Source organism: Crassostrea angulata, chromosome 5 (assembly GCF_025612915.1).
Source record: "Crassostrea angulata isolate pt1a10 chromosome 5, ASM2561291v2, whole genome shotgun sequence".
Taxonomy (NCBI): Eukaryota; Metazoa; Mollusca; class Bivalvia; order Ostreida; family Ostreidae; genus Magallana; species Magallana angulata.
Window position 1 is genome coordinate 12,923,336 of NC_069115.1, and position 19,315 is coordinate 12,942,650.

General features: G+C 33.9%; 1 protein-coding gene across 3 annotated transcripts in view; it reads right to left on the reverse strand.

Moving 5' to 3' along the window:
- LOC128184035 (transient receptor potential cation channel subfamily M member-like 2) overlaps window positions 1-19,315 on the reverse strand; it is a 66,423-nt gene that overhangs the window by 17,351 nt on the left and 29,757 nt on the right. The window contains exons 14-21 of one of the 3 annotated variants that reach the window (XM_052853322.1): window positions 12,570-12,701; window positions 12,184-12,240; window positions 10,050-10,164; window positions 9,450-9,566; window positions 7,637-7,736; window positions 7,189-7,414; window positions 5,753-6,058; window positions 5,372-5,515 (exon numbers count right to left, since the gene is read on the reverse strand). In XM_052853322.1, coding sequence (XP_052709282.1) covers window positions 5,372-5,515; window positions 5,753-6,058; window positions 7,189-7,414; window positions 7,637-7,736; window positions 9,450-9,566; window positions 10,050-10,164; window positions 12,184-12,240; window positions 12,570-12,701 — 1,197 coding nt within the window. Of the gene's footprint in view, window positions 1-5,371; window positions 5,516-5,752; window positions 6,059-7,188; window positions 7,415-7,636; window positions 7,737-9,449; window positions 9,567-10,049; window positions 10,165-12,183; window positions 12,241-12,569; window positions 12,705-19,315 lie in introns of all 3 variants that reach the window. The other 2 variants (XM_052853321.1, XM_052853323.1) reach the window with 2 other exon arrangements.

The following is a 19,315-nucleotide window of genomic DNA, read 5'->3' on the forward strand; positions in this document are numbered from 1 at the left end:
GTATTGTAAAAAATTCTATGCATTACATTTTAGTTATCATACTGCATGCATTTAAAATCCACCTTGAATCAGAGCTGTGTGCGTATTATTACGTAAGCTATCCCTCGCCCGCAGCCGAGGAAATCGGTCACCATGGTCGCGGCTGGACTACCTAGCGGTCAGCGGTTATCCAATACACGAGCGTTGCGTCTCTCATATATGAGTTTAATTTAGCTTCGAACTGAAGAATTGTTTCAGTTTTGATTACGTACACATAAAGGTTTATTCTTCAATTGGATTAAACGATAGGGTGTCAATTAAAAAACCGTTCAGTTAATTTTTAAAAGCAATGCCATTCTCAATCTAATGCAATATCAGACATATGCAGCAAAACTCGAATATAACGAACACGGATATAGCGAATTTACGGCTATAACGAATTATTATTCATGTCCCGGCAAATTTCTTATATAAACCTTTAGAAAATTAATGTCTATAACGAACACGGCTATAACGAATTTACGGCTATAACGAAGTAATTTTAAGACCCCTGCTGGCAAAATCTTAACGTATTTTATCATTTTTATAACGAATTTTTTCCATTTCAAATTCATTGAAGATGCATGCAATGTTAAGATGCATATATGAAAAACTTAAATTCAAATAGTATACGGTTTTTGTTTTAAATTAAAATGAAATGGTTATATTGACATTTTTTGTAAATAACAGTAATACTTATTTCATAACTTACGATAGTGTGGAAAACTGTAAGCCGATTATTTTACAACGAATTCGCTATAATATTTTAGACGAGTTCGTTATAAACGTATAGCGAATTACGGCTATAACGAAGTTTTTTCTACGGTCCCTTGAAATTCGTTATAAACGAGTTTTGCTGTAGATCAATTGTGGGTTTAAGGTAAAACAAAAAGTTTCTATTTGATAGATTTTAGTCATTAAATTGCAAACTTTTCAAATCTTCCTAGGTTCTGAGCTGTGCTTGTGTATGCGTTCAATCGATCTTTACGTAATCTATCGTTCGCCCGCGGCCGAGGAAATCATCCACGGCTACACTACCTAGCGGTAAACGGTTATCTAATTAAATACACAAGATTCGCACCCGCACACTTACATGAATATGAACTTGTTTGAGTTTATATAGCCGTAAATACACTGTACATTGTTTTAATTATAAGTTATAAAAGTTTGTTCGTTTTGTATCTGTTTAAATTAAACATTGGAGAGTAAATTAAAAAGTCGTTCTGAAAATTAATAAAAGAGATATTACTCCAAATCGGAAATACTCGTCAGACATATTTGAATGGTTGGTTTGAAAGTCTTAAATGTTTTAAAAACTGTATAAATAATGTTTTCAATCAACAACAACAACAACAAAAAAACACACACAAATATCAAAACCTTTAAATAATGATCATCATTCGCACATGGCCGAGGAGATCCCGCGCAAGTGACATCTTCTACGTTTACCTTATCACGCGTGCATGTTTGGTATTTTGTATGAACGCAACTTTTTTTTATTATGTTTTCAACTATTATATTGGTTAAAGGTAAAGAGATGAATTTATGTTACCCGTACAGTTGATTTAGCATTGATTTATACGACAGCGTACAAGGTAATTTAAAAATCAAATCAAATTATGATCAAACTGCAATGTTACATGTTTGCAGTAGGTGCTGGCACGATAAAAGAATGCCCTAATTTGAGGCATTCGGTGATTATTTTAAAGAATATTCAATTGAGTTTTGAAACAAGTTTTGTTTAGATTCTATCGGTCACATATAAATAACGTCTGTAGTGTTTCTACATCGTCGTTCGATCATTTCATTGTGAAAACGAACTTATTTCTGTGTTGCCCTCCCACCGCCCCGCTGCCAAGTGCTCTTTTTTTTTTAAATTGTCGAAAATCATTTGATAGTGACTTCATCTTATGTTTAATATTTTCTCCTGAACGTGTTTCTCTTTCCCACCCGGTTTTTTATTCGGTCAGTCTTTGTAAATTTCAACTTTCTTTATTGCGTAAATTCAATCGCCACGTGCTACCGAAAATCTTGTGCCGCTTCAGCGCACACAGCTCAGAACATATATAGCCCCAGGTTATTTATGGCTGCAAATCATCAATTGTTATGTAATTAATCAACAGTTCGCAGGGTGCTCTCTTCAAAGTGGTCAGTTATCAAACAATAAGACTTCCATTTTCACATTAAAGGTGCGAGTTCATAATCTGAGAATGTGGCTATAATAAATTGACCTGTTGAACACGCTAAACTTCTATTATATATAGTTATGAACAGAATTATATATATTATAATAAAAAGCTTTAAGTAAAACGTAATTTGTTCTTTGGATTAGATGTTATGAAATACGACTACATTATGCTTTGCAGGCGGTCGCCATAGAAATCATCAAAGTATTGCAAGTGTGGACAGATTAGTTCACTTGACTTACAGACTATAATATAGTGACATACATGTATCTGCCTCCAAAAAATATATGCGCTTCTCAAAGATATATACTTCAGTGAGATGGACATGTGTTCTTGGGGATTTTCTTTATTGCTAATTATATGAAAATTTATTCTAGTTATATGAAAATTGATTGAAAAAAAAAAGTTTTATTGAAGTTGTGTGGTATGAGGTTGTCATGCAACTTAATTTACTTACAAGGTTAGCTACAGCCAGTGGAATACTCATTTTAGGTCAACAATGAATACACAATCTATTAAAATACCAGAGAAATAGATAAGGCAAATATTGCTTGTGACGTACGTAATTTTTTATATATATCTTTATGATAAAACAGAGAAAAGCAAAAAACAAAAACAAACAAAAAACCCACAAAAAACAAACAGGGAACTTGCATCAAATTTACTTTATATACATGTTACCCCAAAATTCCGACCGAATATGCCCCTTTGTCACATTTAATTTAAGTGACTGAAAATAAAAACCGTAACACCTAAATTTTTCGCTTATTTTTATTAAAAAAGTTTACCGGGTTTTTTTTTCAAAATACATACGTAAACTTTCTCCGAGAGAATTACTTATGATCCGATAAAGGAGAAAAAACTGACTTAATTAAATAGGTATTTTGTATATTGTTGCATCGTCGAGAGAAGTAATATTCATTTCTGTAAATAATGTCATTTAATTTTAAGTTACAGAACGGTGTCTCTATATCAGATGTAAAATCTAGACGCTCACTTATGTATAAATTCTCCCGATGATCTTTCATAGCTGATTATTATTTCAAATGTTCAAGTCTACTCGTATTATCAAATAATATCAGCCCTGAACAAATTTTCAGAGATGCCATCAATTTTGGCTATTTACCAAATTTTGACAGCACGAAACAAATCCAAACTTGCACATAGTCTTCAAAAAATTAGAAAGATTTATTTACAGAAGTTACGTGTTTTTTATGCACGTTTTTGCGTGCATTTCCTTACATGAATCATGAATACATGTATATAACAATCCTTGCTACCCTTAAATATTAACTAGCCATTAAACTTCTCATTGTTTAAACCCCTGTCACACTGGAGCTGCGTCCTCACGGCGATCCCGCTGCGTCATTGAATAATGTAAAACGCCATGGTAAACGAACTAGAGTCTTCTACAGTGCCGTAACAACTCAACGGCATCTTCGTTCGCCGCGGTGGGATACTAGTATCCTAGCCTAGAACATTTTAGAACGCCATGCGACGGCGCGCACTTTGAACATGCACAAGGTACGCGCCGTGGCTCTGCGTTCCGATAAACACGCTGTAGAAGTGGAGTAAGGTCGCCATAACAGCGCCGTAAAGTCTCCAACAGCGCATGTGCACACAGTCAGTGCGCAGAGCACGCTGTGGATGCGCGGTAAAAACTCCTAGCACGTCATGAGCGCTCGGCGGATACCCAGCGAGAGGGCAGTCAATCGCCAAGTAGAACTCTGTGGAAACGTAGTTGGGAGCTCTGTAAGAACGCCTTTCTGAATTTTCCTTGCGATCCTTTACAACGCCGTGAACACGTCATGGGAACGCAACTTTGTGTGACCGGCCTTAAAGAGTTTTCAAAACAATTACACAAACTGTGTTCGACAAACAGTTTTCCTAAAACATTTTCTTCCCGTCTTTATACAGGCTTTCAATCACAGCACGTTTTTATAACAAAAGCAGAAGTGAAATTTTAGTCATTAGTCATTATAATCGTTTGACACCAAATCACATAAATTTTCATCTCGCAGCAACAACGGAAGACCTACTCGTGGCTTTGCCACGAGCTCTGCTCTAGTTTTAGAATATTTTACGTAAAATTGGTAGAGAATATAAGTACCAATGTGAATCGTGCTACGGAAACCTACGGATTAACCCCAATTTTTTGTAAATCGCTTTTGATTAGTAAAAATGTGCATTATTTTGATGATTTTCTGGAATGTTTCAACAATATCTTCGATAAACGAAATATCTATTTCTTTCCCGAGCAATAACTTCAAAGTATATGACTTAACAAAGAAGTTGTCTAAAAAATATGTTTGATTTAATGTCATTAATCACCTGCGCCGATGCGATTTAAAAAGATCATTTGCAATACTAGGATTCGCCCGTCACGTGATTACAAAGAACATATAACGTCACAAAATGCATCAAATGATAATGTTTAACATCGGTGTCAATAAACGTAACATAGATTTTAAGAAATACTCCCGGTCAAAGTATTTTTGCGATGATTCAATTAATATCGTTTTCCAGCCGTATTTTAGCATCGGGACGCCTTAACATTGCTGCGCACATAATTACGTTGAGAAATTGACCTAGTGGGTGCTATGATAATATATGTAGATAGGGGAATGAAGCATAGGGAATCTGAAATTGGATTTTAGGTCAAGGGCAATGCGCAGAAATATCCACATTCATAATTTGGCTTATACACCTGTAGCAAATTTAGATCAACACGTTCCCCATATCCTTATACACTACCTAAGCGTAGACGTCAAATTCGTCCGCATTCACAGAAATAGCGTGGGGTTGTGAATTCTAAGCCAGTTTTCATAACAGGAGAACTAGTGGACGGCATCGAAAAGAACTTCGTGCCCAGAAAGAGAAAAAGAAAGGTAAAGCCAGTTTACCTTTCTTCATCACAGCTCAAGTGCCAGCCTCCAATGTGAAGGAGCGAAAACAACTTTATAAGATCTCCGATTCCAAAAAAACAAATAAAATTGTCTGCGGACTTAAGGTAATAAGGCATTAGTACCGCAGGACTAATGTATTAAAAAGTAAATTTTAACACCGATACAGTATATATATATATATATATATATATATATATATATATATATATATATATATATATATATATATATATGTCACTTTTGCTGCATTTTGATTTGTACCTGATAGACCTCGTCTATCAAACTAGTGATTGTGTATATCCATGAGAAGATCTCTACCAGAGAGGGGGCGCCATTCTCACCAATCGGATGCAGGTCAGTCAAAACAAAGAAGGAAAACAGCCCAAGAAACACAATGTTGGCGAACTTTAAGTAAAAAAAATAACTGTCACCTTACAAATTAAACTTTAAAAGAAAATCTATAAAAGAAAAATATCAACTAAATCATTAATATGCTGGCTTATAAAAATGAGTAACAGAGCTGTTTTATAATTTGATAGAAGCTATTACATGTTGTCAGGTCTCTCTAATTATCATACATTTAAATGAATAAGAAAGAAATCAGTAGAATTTTTTTGCGGTTTAAATGAACTAATAAATTACCATAGCTGTAATAAACTTGGTAACTGGTGCAGTGTAAAAGGAGCGAAAGTTATCATAACACCAGTTTGAGTCACACCAATGCTGCTCATCCTTTGACTTGAAACCTGGAAAAGGAGCCACTTTTCCATTCAAACCTCTTATTTTTACATGACGGTCTTTGCAGACGGCAACATCCTGCTGCTCAGGCATACAGTTCTTTTCTGTGAGATTAAGTGGGTCTAGGTCGTCCAACTTATCTCGTAAAGCTTTTTTGTCCACAAATATTATGGCAAATATACATAAAGGCATTAATATGGTTGCCACTATCTGAAAAAAGAGTGAAGGATTTAAAAAATTTCTACTGTTTTTCAACATCCTACAAAAGTCTTTCAATCCTGAATATTTTAAACTTATCCAATGTCTGAGTGGGATAGTTTTTTTTTTATTATTAAACTCAAGACATTAACAATTACCCAAGAAATATATAGTGTCAAGATTCGATAAAAGAGATATTTTACTTACAGCCATTGGATAAATGTTTTATTATACTAATGTAAATATATTTTACCGTCTTGTTACAGTAAACTCATTGTACTAACAGCTACTGGGTAACTTTTGGGATCAGCATTTTCAATATTATAATATTTAATTGATTAACACAGTACATAATTGTATAGGACTCGTACCTACTGATCTCAATTGCTACAAACACTGTTTTGGAACTTTTTGTCAATCAAATTACATGAATAAAAATGGCGTCAAAACTTGAGTGATAGCATTTCAAGGGGGTATATAGTATATAAATAGTGCCCGTTCAGGATGGTTACAGTTGAAATTGACACCCAAAGAATACCATTGTCAACCGACGCGAAACGGAGGTATAATATTTCATTATACCGAATGTCTTAATTTCAGAGGAAATGTAACTGCTTTTATAGAAGTAACGTGAAACTATGGCGTACCGTACACTCATAATTTACGCGCATGTAACAATTCGTTGCGTTACCTGTTTTCAAGTGTGTTGTTAACGCTCAGGGTAATAGAACGGATTATCAACTGCGTCTAAACCAATCAGATTTCAATATTTAACATGAAAGTATAATACCCTAGAGCATAGTTTTACTATGCAAGAACAAGCAAAACAATTTTGTAGAAGTATTATATTTGCTGATTATCAAAAAATTATATTCAAATTCAAATATAATAATTTCATGTACGAATAATAGCAAGGGTAATGAAGATAATAATTGATAAAAAAAAAAATAAACATTCCAACTTACGTTTGTCCTCTTGCAAATAAAGTTTACAATTTACTGTACACTCGAAGCATACGTTGTAAATTTTTACTCATAACTCACAGAATTTCTTATAACAATTATTTACGGTAAAAATACCATCGTCTACAAATTAAAAGAAAGGCAACATTAGGTATGATTTTAATGCAGAAGGTGATATACCTTTTTCCTGGAGGTGGACAGAGCCATGTGTTTTTTCCAGATGGCACTAAGCTTTGTCTGACAACAAGTCTGGGCTAGAAAGTCCATCAATATATTTTCTTCGGCCATACAAAAGAGGGTGGTGTTGCCAAACTCCTTCAGTTCCCTGACCAACAACTGGTGAGACAGGTAGCGGCTCTTTAAGTAGCAAATGCCAAGGACCTCCGAAGCCAGCTTCTCAAACTCCCTAAAAATTAGTCAGGCCAGTACAACAAATTATTAAAATATAAATCCTGATCAAAAGAGCAATGAATGTGTTTTTTTCTTTTTACAAAATTTCACGAATTTCACGCGTCTGTTGCTTGAATCATGATAATTAAAGCAAAAGAAAAGACTTAGATTTAAAACATAAGATAAAATTATCCATACCAATTGAAATTAATAAATAGTGGACTATCTTTTGACTTACAAAGAGTGCTTTTTTAATGTAGTACTAAGTTCTAACTCATCTTCTTCGTAAGCCTCCTTAGACAATTTCTTCAGCAAACAGCTTGCAAACAAAGCAGTTCCTAAAGGAAGGATATTTATTTAATAAACATTAGCATTGGTTTTGTCTCTCAATCAAAATGTTGATGACGTTCTCTTTCCAATGAGTTAGCTTTTAGAAAAAAATCCGCAACACATAGAGTAAAAAGTTATCTAAAGATATAGTGAGAATTTTAAGATAATATGACATATCAGTGATCAAACATCCTGATTGTTTAAAAGAAGTCTTTTAGTATTTCTGTGATCATATCTATAAATCTAGTTGCCATGCACATACAGTACGTAACGACCAGACACAACCCAATACCAGAGCAGACCGCAAAAGCTGACCCTTGGTTTCCTTTGTGTCTGTCTGGGGTCTGGTTTTTTTTTTTTGAATTTGCGTCTGCTCTTGGTCATATAATAATCGACACCGGATTGCACACCATGATTCCCTTTTTTAGTTTTAATCTGAATGACACGAAAGTGATATTCCACTGCTACATGAATGAAACAGTATACAGAGAAAGTATGGTTTGTCCATGGTCACAAGCGGTCTTTGCTAGTCTTTAGACAGTTTGTCGAAACACGACTTTACTCTCTAGCGCCATATTAGATATAAAAATATGATGCACTCCTACAATTTACAAGAAAATGCATGCATTAATTAATTTTATTATTATCATAATTATTCATTCAACGGATTTTTTGCGTCTGTTACTCGGACCTGTAATGCCCAGTTTTTATCGGACCAGAAGTTCCCTGTAAATATGGTTTCCAATTTTATTAATGACAGTGCACATTGTAAATATACTGCTGGTACAACGTACATGGGTATGCAACATCCAACCCTTTAACTTCTGTACACATATAAATACAATCGAGTGACGTCATAATGTTTTTCTTTCACATTGATCCTTTTCGGCGTCAGTAAATTTCGTCCCACAACGCGATTCCAAGCATTTCAAATCAAAGTAAAACTTTTTAGAACCAGACAACATGTGTAATTTCAAAAACGTCATGCTTTTAAGGAAAATAAAACAGTTTTAATTATCAGGAGAGTTTTTTAAAGAGCCAGATGACACTAAACTAACGTGAACTCTGACGTCTCAATGACGTAAGATAAGGGACATTAACTCTGACAGTTACTTAATAACTGTAAATGAGATAACCGAAATCTGAAATCCTCGTAAAATCTTGCAAAAGCTAACGATTGAGGGTATTTCTTCAGAGATACGAAGCAATTGCAACAAGCTCTCATTTGAATGCTCACGATTAAAAGATTTTGAAAGGATACAGGTAATTAAACGTAAAATGCCATAGCATGGGGCTATATCGCTCACCTGAGCAACAATGGCTTTATATGGGCGTTTAAAAGATATTGTCCAATAAGGCCCCTCGGTTGAATAACAAAATATAAATACCGTAAAAAGTCCAAATTTTACACTTCTTTTTTTGCCCACACAACAATCTTTGACATTGTACCTTTATGAAATACCATTTTTACCGAAAATAAGACGATGCTATGCAAGATATAAATTCTTTCTGTAAGTTGTGTCTGTTCTGTAGTGTATATGGTTAATTTAAAGACATACTTCAATTACAAAATGTATTGAATAAAGGGTTTCCTAGTTTGTTCAATGGTGTTTATCATTACTCTATCTAAACACAGATATAGTCTCGATGTTGAACAACTTGAGGCACTATCAAGTTTTTTTTGTCATTCAAAAAAAAAAAAAACAAAACCAAAAACCCACCAACATGATCATTTCCAATCCTCCACAAATGTATAGCGAGGCTCATACGGTTCATCAGGATTGCCCAAATAAATAGGTTCTTGGTAGGGTTGACCGCAAGCAGTCTCGGATTATACACTATTTAACATAAAGTAATTACTAATACATGCATTTGTATGAACAACAAAAAAACACATTAAAATCATATAAAACTTTGATCTATATGTCTACGCAGGTCAAGGAATGACTAAACATTAACAGATCTTCTGACAGGTCATCGCAGATCTTGGAATGTAAACAAACGCCACTTCCTCATCATAGATATCGAACTTATATATTGTCAACACCACAACCAAATCATAGGATATATCAAAAAGATTTTATGCTTTCTTACAAATATCATGTTTGACATTAAATTTTAATACAATATATAAAAGCACCTTAGAATTAGAAAAAAATCATTAGAAGTATTATTCTGAATAGATCTCGAGTTTCTCATTATTCAATATTGTGATGATCTGTTAAACAATATATCTCGGTCATATTTTTTTTCAGACTTTTTCCTTCATATATCGAAAAGAATCTGTCAATATAAATATTGCTTTACCAACAAAAACGTACCAAAGGACATGGCATTATTGCAAAGAAGATCAGCTATGACTTGTCCGATGCAGTATAAATATTCAGATATATCTAGAGGTTCATTTTTCATCTTTTTCATGCGCACTAGTACAGGCTGAAATTTGTAAAAAATCGTTTTTACTAATCAGTTGATCAACACATAAAATCATATCCAGTTAAAGACATTCATTTTCAATATACAAAAATATCACTAATCGAATTGATACCGAGCACAGCAAGAGGCGAGCGAAGCCCGCCTCGCGAAGCAAGACTTAACGGTAACACGTAAATATAATAAAATGAGTAAAAAATGAGAGTTAAATCAGCAGTACTAGGGGCCAAAAAAATTTCTTCGCCACATTGGCTGCCATTTTGTTTTTAAAATGTTAGCTTGATAATTAAATGAATTGCGCTTATCGATGTTTATTGCCCAGAAAGTCAATTTAAAACTTTCTAATGTCTCATTTGTAAGTAACTTTAATTCAGGTCAATGATTATGCAAACTAGATAAGTATCAAAAATGTTTTAATCAAGAATTAGGACTAGTTTAGGTTGCCAGGGACAGAATTGGATAAAGTACCCGTCAATATTTTTTGTAAAATTGAAAGTTGCTGTACTTGAAGGGTTATGAGTGTTGCTAGAATTCATGAAATGATTGTTAATGTTAATTATTAGTTAGAGGGATGTCTCTTGTTGAAATTGGCATGCTCAATGTAGGCCCCTAATGTAAAGAACATGAGAATCAGATGTAAAATGCGAAACTTGCGGGTATAACTGTTGTGTTGACTTTGCACAGTGAAATTGTAAGTTACAGACGAGAGGTAAAATTACGCGAAAAGTAGGTGGATGGGACGTAGTCGTCTATACACTGTTACGTATGTGACATGTGATGGTACAAGATGCACACAGTACGGTACGAAATGTCAACCCTCTGCATGGAATAAGCTGGGGGGGGGGGGGTCTAAAAGGCTGAAACATCATGAAAAATGGTCGAAATATAGAAGGGTCATAATCTCAGAAAAACCAGCATGTAGAAAATTTTACGGGTTCTGAAAAGTAATATCCCTCAGAAATTGGTAATTGGCCTAATAAAATTACAACAGGTCATCTACGCATTACAATGACTAATGAAAGTAATGCAAACATAATAGAAAACGTACATGAAAATGATATGCTTGCATTATTCAATATCAACTTGTTAAATCAAACAAAAAGCTATGTAAAATTGGGTTGCAAAATGCTTCATACCTTTCATTCAATCATCGGAAATCCATGCATATGGTCATTCAGTCCGCATCACTGAATTATTCTGATAATCTTGAATAAGTAAAACTGTATTCCGATTGGCTTTGTCACACTTTCGTGCAGGTAATATCACCAATCTCGTTAACACTTACAGATGCATCTATCAACCCTGTTTTCATAAAGTTGTTTGCATTTTATACTTCGGAAGGCAAAAGATGTTTTGCTTTCTCATTCGTAAAATAAGAATGATAAATATTCATGAACAAAGTGAAAAATTTAACGAGTTAGTCCACTGTCTGTTAGTGTACGCGAGACTGACCATGGGTTTCGAATGACGTCCTCTCTTACTTCAAATCATTCTGTGAGCTTTAAAGGGGCATGGTCACGATTTTCGTCAAATTCTTTTTTTCTATTTTTATTATTTACAATGCTTTAGAAATGCATTTCTAATGATCAAATGAAATTTAAGAGTCAGTCTTAAAGTTTTAAGCAAGGTACAGAGCTCTAAAATCTGTGTCATGTAAAGAAGGCTCGTGCAATGTTTTTGTTCACATAGGTTCAATTTACCAATTAAAAACCTTATTCAAGCTGATTTTTCTATCCTCATATTTATTTTAAGCATAGATAAACAGTTTCTAGCGTTTAACGCATTCATGTTAGGTCTAAATTTGAAATTTTGACTTCAACACTCCAACACTCTAAATAAAAAAAAAAAGCTTTCTTTTACATGTCAAATAATTGTAAGCTCTTAAACTCGCTTATAACTCAGCAAATGACACTCAAATTTTCTTTACCTATTAGGATTGCCTCACTAAAGCATTGTATTTATTCAAATCCGAAGAAAAAATTTTTGACCAAAATCGTGACCATACTCCTTAAAATAGTTTACCCTGTCCATAAGGTTCCTCAGCAACTGTGCAGAAGCATCATTTTTGTCATTAAAACACTGAAAACAAAAAAAAACAGAGTCCTCTTTAAAGAAAATTGACTAAAACCTAGATCCATGTTTTTAAAACTCATGGAAATGAAATTTACCCCCCCCCCCCCTTAAAAAAAGGAAATCTTGTATGAATAAAATTGAGAATGCCTGCTGTAAAAGTAAATATTTGCTTCCTATTCTCTACACAAATCAAAGGTGAAAACAATACATGTAGAGTTATGTCTGCAGTTTTTGTACGTTACTTACAGTTATTCTGTTTTATGTCGTAAAAAATTAACATAACAAAAATTCATTTTTCTAAACAACCTTCCTAGCCCAGTTTGAGCCTAGCTTACATTTACGAAGAGCTTCCATAGATTGTGAATGTCGAGGAACTGGGAAAGATCAATGCCATTCTCCAGGAAGAGTTTGACAAACTCCAGACGGTCCTGTATGAAGGCTGACATCATAGCATCGTGCAGATCCAGCTTCTATCGAATGTCATTTACAAAATGTATATAATTGTACAATGCACTTTCAACAACAAATGTCTATGCAACCGCATGTATTAGTACCGGTATATAGTTGTATATACTTCAATGAAATATTCATATACTAAATGCAAAAATCTAAGCATAGAACAAAGTACGAGGGTTGTTAGAAAAGTTTGCGGACAAGTTTGAATGTGAGCGGACTTTTCGCATGATACCAGCGAAACTTTTCATATTTAGTCTTGACGTCTTTTAATTATTTTGATAAGATATGCTTCCCGGAGCATTTCAGTTTTTAATTGTTTTATATTTTGTACGTATTTTTATTTATTAAGAAAATGTACAGTTTAAGCGTAAAATAAACGATATTTTATATGGGATCACAATAAGTTATATATGAAAGTCATTTTGTAAAAGTTTGTAAACATTTTTGACCGTTTTATCGCCAAATATGGACGACCAACGCTAGAAAAATGAGTCATAAACGTTAACGTACACGGACACCAGGCTTGGGGCGAATTACATTGTAGAGTAATGCATTACATTACCATTACTTAATGAATTTGGGCATTGAATTACCTTTACCATTAATTGATTTTCTTGAAGTAATGCATTACATTACCATTACATGAGTAAAGTAATGCATTACCATTACCATTACTTTGTTTTAAAAAAGTAAAGCTAATAAAGAGTTTTTGCAAATGTTTCAAATATAAAACACTCTTTAACATATCTACAGGTTCATGTTCAGTATCAGGTTCAAATTCAATGACTATATATACAAGAGTCATTCTATATTTGCTCAATATATAATAATCTTGTGGCATTATGAACAACATATTACATATTAAGTAAAAAGATATTTCCATACATTTTGTCAGATATGATATAGAGACACAGAATTCGTGCATAACAGAGAACAATTTATGGAATAATGTTGCGGGTATTAAGATATTTCCCCAGATAACACAAATCTAATAATTTTGGATACTTAATTGTATTAATTTATAGACAGAGGGTTTTTCCCAGTTATATTTCTTAATATATTTTAATCGGATTTCTTTATGCTGACAACACTTTCAGACAAAAGATTTCTGTTGCACTTTATGATCAAAGTTTCAAAGGTTTTAACTTAAAACTGCATCCTATTAGTTTGAAAATCTTCCCAGCTATACTAAATAAACGTTCTACGGTGCAGTGGAAGCTGGGACTGAAAGATTGTTTGACAATCTTTATCTTAGGACATATTAAGTGAAAATATAGGAAAAAATAGATGAATCTTGTATTTTCTATCAGTCCAAAGTAATGTACTAAATATACATGTACAACAGAGAGGTGAGAGAGAGAGAGAGAGAGAGAGAGAGAGAGAGAGAGAGAGAGAGAGAGAGAGAGAGAGAGAGATTATAATTATTTTCAAATGGGTTATAATATGGGAAGTGAATTTGATTTTCATCATGGAAAAACAGTCTGTGTATTCATCTTGCCCTTAAAGGTGCATATCTGTCCCCTATTCTATTGGGACATGGGTAGGGAAGGGGATTGGGGTGTTTAGCACTTCTTCTAACAATAGATTGTTTTGACACTTAGTTTATCCTGGGGGCATAGTGTGTTGTTGACACATCTTTATTGAAGTGCAAACTAATTGGAGTACATTGTTTAAATGATTTAAAACTCTTAAAAACAATACTCTAAAAATGTTATGAAACCGTGTTGTTATATCAAATAATATGAACAATTTAAAAATGAAATTTTATAATTCTTTTTTAATACAACTAAAACATTCTTATTTCAAGAATTATTTCTTTCTTCTTTATAATAAAGTTAATCAAATTCAATTTCAGCTATTCATTTATTTATCACATTTTTTAAAGTTAACATGCATAAATAAGCATAGTAATGCAAAGTAATGCCATGTAATGCCAGCATTACACTAGATTTTGGAAAGAAATGAATTACATTACCATTACTTGTAATGCTAATTTTGTGGCATTACACATTACTAGCATTACTTTGAAAACATGTAATGCATTTCAATGCATTACCATTACATTTAGCATTACCCCAAGCCTGACGGACACCTAGGAGCATCGGCCGTCGTTAAATTTTGTTTGCAAGCAGAAAATTCTCCGTTTGAGACCAAAACGTTCTTAGATGCAGCTATTTTTAAAGAGCAAAGGTTAACAAGGGGCCCATGGGCCACATCGCTCACCTGAACAGCAGTTCCTTGTGACATTCTATTTCGTACCATATGCTTTTTTCTATTTTAAACATTGAACTCCTTTATGGGCCCCAGTATTGGTCCGAGGTTTAAAGTTGGCTTTAACAACATAAATTGTAACATAGGAATGAAAATGTGTAGCACTGCGGCGGGACTGCACGTACACAGCCTGAAAAAATGAACGTACAAGAGTTCCACATCAAGAGGAATAACTCTCAGACTGTACAGAACAACATCAAGAAAGATAACTCTTGGTTCCAGTACATTAGAGTTTACACAATTTGAGGATCCTTGCATAGTAATCTCATAAACTGTAGCATTATAGTTCTCGAGAAAAAAACTTTTTAAAACATTTTCAATATACTGTAAACGTATTATAATTAGCGTGTACGATATTTGGCGGAATATGATTTTTAACAAATTGGCGTGGATTTGATTAAGCGCATTCCTGAATGTACCTATTCATCTACTTATATATTTACATTTCGCGACGTACTTGATTTAGCGGACCCCTTTTACCGCCAAAAACGCAAAATAGAATACACAGCCAAATGTAATACGTTTACAGTATCTTTCTATGTTAAACTTTGGACCCCTCTTTGGGCCCCAGTATTAGTCCTGTGCCAAAGCTTTATTTATTTGGAATCTACATTATTTTAGGATGCTTGCATAGTAATCTCACAAGCTGAATCATTATAGTTTCCTACAAATAGATTTTTAAACATTTCCCCTCTATATTTCTATGCTAAACTTTGAACACCTCTTGGGGCTCAGTATTAGATCGAGGGTCACGGCTTTTATAATCTCGAATCTACACTATTTGTGAATGCGTATGTAGTTATCTGACAAATTGAAGCATTTTAGTTCTCGAGAAGAAGATTTCAAAACAATTTCTATATATACTTCTACATTTAACTTTTAATCCAGCTTGGGTCCCAAGTATTAGTCCAGGGGTCACTATTTTGAAACTATCGAACCTACATTATCCAAGGTTGTATGCATGCTACATGTAGTAATCTCACAAATTGAGGCATTGTAATCCTTGAGAAGAAGATTTTTTAAACATGTTACCTTAAGTTTATATTTCTACAATAAACGTTGACCCCCTCTTGGGGCCCCAGTATCGGTTCGGGGGTCATGATTTTACCAACTAAGACTCTACATAAGCCAGGGATGCATGCATAGTAATTCCACAAATTATAACATTGTAGTTCTTGAGAAGAACATTTTTAAACGTTTCCTTTATATTTTTTAAAATGTTTAAATTTTGAACCCCTCTTGGTGCCTCATTATTTCTCCGGGAGTCACGATTTTTACAAATTAGAATCTGCATTAGTTTATTAAGGATGTACATGTATGCATAGTAATATCCCAAACTGTTGCATTAAAGTTCTTGAGAAGAAGATTTTAAAACATTTTCCTATATATGTTAAAATTCAAACCCCTCCTAGGGCCCCACTTATTGTCCGGGGGTCACGATTTTTACAATTTAGAATCTTCAGTATATATACAACCTTTTTTGTAAATATTAGCATCTTTGGTGCAGTAGTTCTTGAGAAGAAAATTTTAAGGTACTTCACTACACCGAGACTTATATTTTTTAAGACACTACGTCACAAGATGGCGATTAAAATGTTTTGTTAAACTGTTTGTATCAATCGATTCAGATGTATATTGTCATAGCTCAGTGGTTAAAGTATCAAGACTTGTGAACCGCAGGTCATGAGTTCGAATCCACCTGGGGCTTTTGTTTATGTTTACTGAATGAAATTTTTGAAAACATCATTTTTTATCTAAAATTGTACATTTTTTCGCCTATTTGACATATATACTTTTTATCCATCATGCTTTCTGTCATAATCAAGTAATTTTCTGCTGATTTGAGAAACTATTTCACGATGTAGTGAGGCACCTTAAAACATTTTCCTATGTAGTTCTATGTTAAACTTTGAACCCCACCTGGGGCTCAAGTTTTGGTCCGAGGGTCACGATTTCTACAATTTAGAGTCTTCACTATACATATCAAAGGCCGGAACGCCCACAAATGCCGCGAGCTGACATTTTCTTTAAGATAGGTATCATTAATTCAAATATCTGTACCAATAGTCGTATATCAAATAATATCAGAATAAAAATATTTTGTGTAACCGCCGTGCACTGGGACACATCAGTCCTCGACCAGGGAGCCCGCGGAGATCCGTGCAGGTGTCACTGCAGTATTAAATTTTACTATATATTCTTACCAAAGTTGCACAATTTTACATACAGAATAAAAATTCAAAACGAACTTCTGGAAAAAATCCTCTTGACATATTTTTAAACAACGCTACATTTACAATACTCACATGCATCCAGCAAGGCGTGAGACTTTGTTTACCTGCAAGTTACACATGCGTTTGAAAATCAAGCCCGGGCCTTTAACCCCCCCCCCCCCTCCGGAAACAACACGCATCAAAAATTCAAATGACCTCGCATTATCACAAAACTCGGATAGTTAGACCTCTTACACATTGTTTTTCATCTTATAAAAAAATCAGCTCCTGTCGCGTGCGGAAACGCCCGAATTCAAAGGAAAATTCGGGAATTATTTTGCCTCAGCCATGTCAGTGAAATACTGTAATAACACCTGCACGCGCTGTCTGAGTTAGGTCGTACGTACAATAAGTCCATATATACCACAATATGCAATTATATTTTTATATGCAATTTTAACATCACCATGTGACTGTATACTCAGTATATTTCCTTATAAAATACGTAGTGATGCATTTGTAATACAATGAATTTTTATATGCTCATCATGGTTACAAAAATCGAAGAAATTTCAGAGTATATAAATAAATTATCTTCTTTCTGCTTTGAACATTCTTTGAACAAATTTTACGGCTTCATCATTTGTATACGAGGGTAACACATAAACAGTGTTTCCCTAATTATAATAAAACATACTTGTTTTAAAATCTAATTCCCACGTGAAACAAGATTATCTATCGTATGGTTGTTTACAAATAAATCCACAACACGTGCGTTGATCTGCCGTATCTATAATGCTCAACCAAACTAGCTGCAATCTTGCAACAAAATCTCAAGATGAATTTATCGCTTATATTTAACCTGGAAACCGTTCCCGATAACAAAAAAAATTATATATTGATTGTTTATTATTGGGCACGGTATCTAAATAAAATGTAAGCGATGAACTAAAATAATATTTAGTGAATTTTTACTCCTTATCGTATTCATCCGTCATTTCATGTTTAAACAACCTTATATACTTATGCAATGAGTTGTCAATAATCAGGGAGACACAATTGGGTTTTTTGGTGCACAATTTAGTTGAATAAATGGTACAAAAGTCATGTTAACATTTTTCCTATGTATTTGTATGTTAAACTTTGAACCCCGCCTGGGGCCCCAATTTTGGTCCGGGGGTCACGATTTTTACAATTTAGAATCTTCACTATATATACAAGCTTTTGTGTTAATATTAGCATTTCTGGTGAAGTGGTTCTTGAGAAGAATATTTTTAAAACATTTTCCTATGTATTTCTATATTAAACTTTAAACCCCGCCTGAGGCCCCAGTTCTAATCCGAGGGTCACGATTTTTACAATTTAGAATTTTCACAATATATACAAGCTTTTGTGTAAAAATTGGCATTTCTGGTGCAGTGGTTCTTGAGAAGAATTTTAAAGACACGCACCCTATACTCATTGTTTCGCAATTATCTACCTTTTGAAAAGAACTGTGCCCTTTATTTTAACAATTAATAACCCCCTTTCCATAAGGATGCTTTGTACCAAATTTGGTTACATTTGGCCCAGTGGTTTTTGAGAAGAAGTCGTAAATGTGAAAAGTTTACAGACGGACAGACGGACGACGGACAACAGGTGATCAGAAAAGCTCACTTTAACCTTCGGTTCAGGTGAGCTAAAATTGGAACCACAATTGGAATTGAAGGTTTGAAAATGGAAATACTGATTTTTTGAGCTCTTGCAGCACCCCAACCCCCCGTACAACCTGGATCTTGCATCTATGGATTTCGCTATTTCCTTATCTGAAGTCGGAACTGTGCGGACAGAGATTTTGGACCTAAGTGATCTACGATATGGCACAAAAGAAAAAGAAAAAAATTAACAAAGAATTGTGTATACATACGTTTTAAAAATGGGTTAACAGCATGAAAAGTGTGTGAACTAAAAGGTGTTTACTTTGAGAAGAGTGACAGGTGTAAATTGTCTTTCAGTAGTTTGACGTCATCTGACGTATACTTTGTGTTCATTTATGCGAATAAATATATTTTCTGTATGTTTTCTTTTCAACGGATGTTATTTCCGATCACTACGAACTCCCCTGACTAGTTGGAGTTTTGCGATAAACAATGTGATTATGT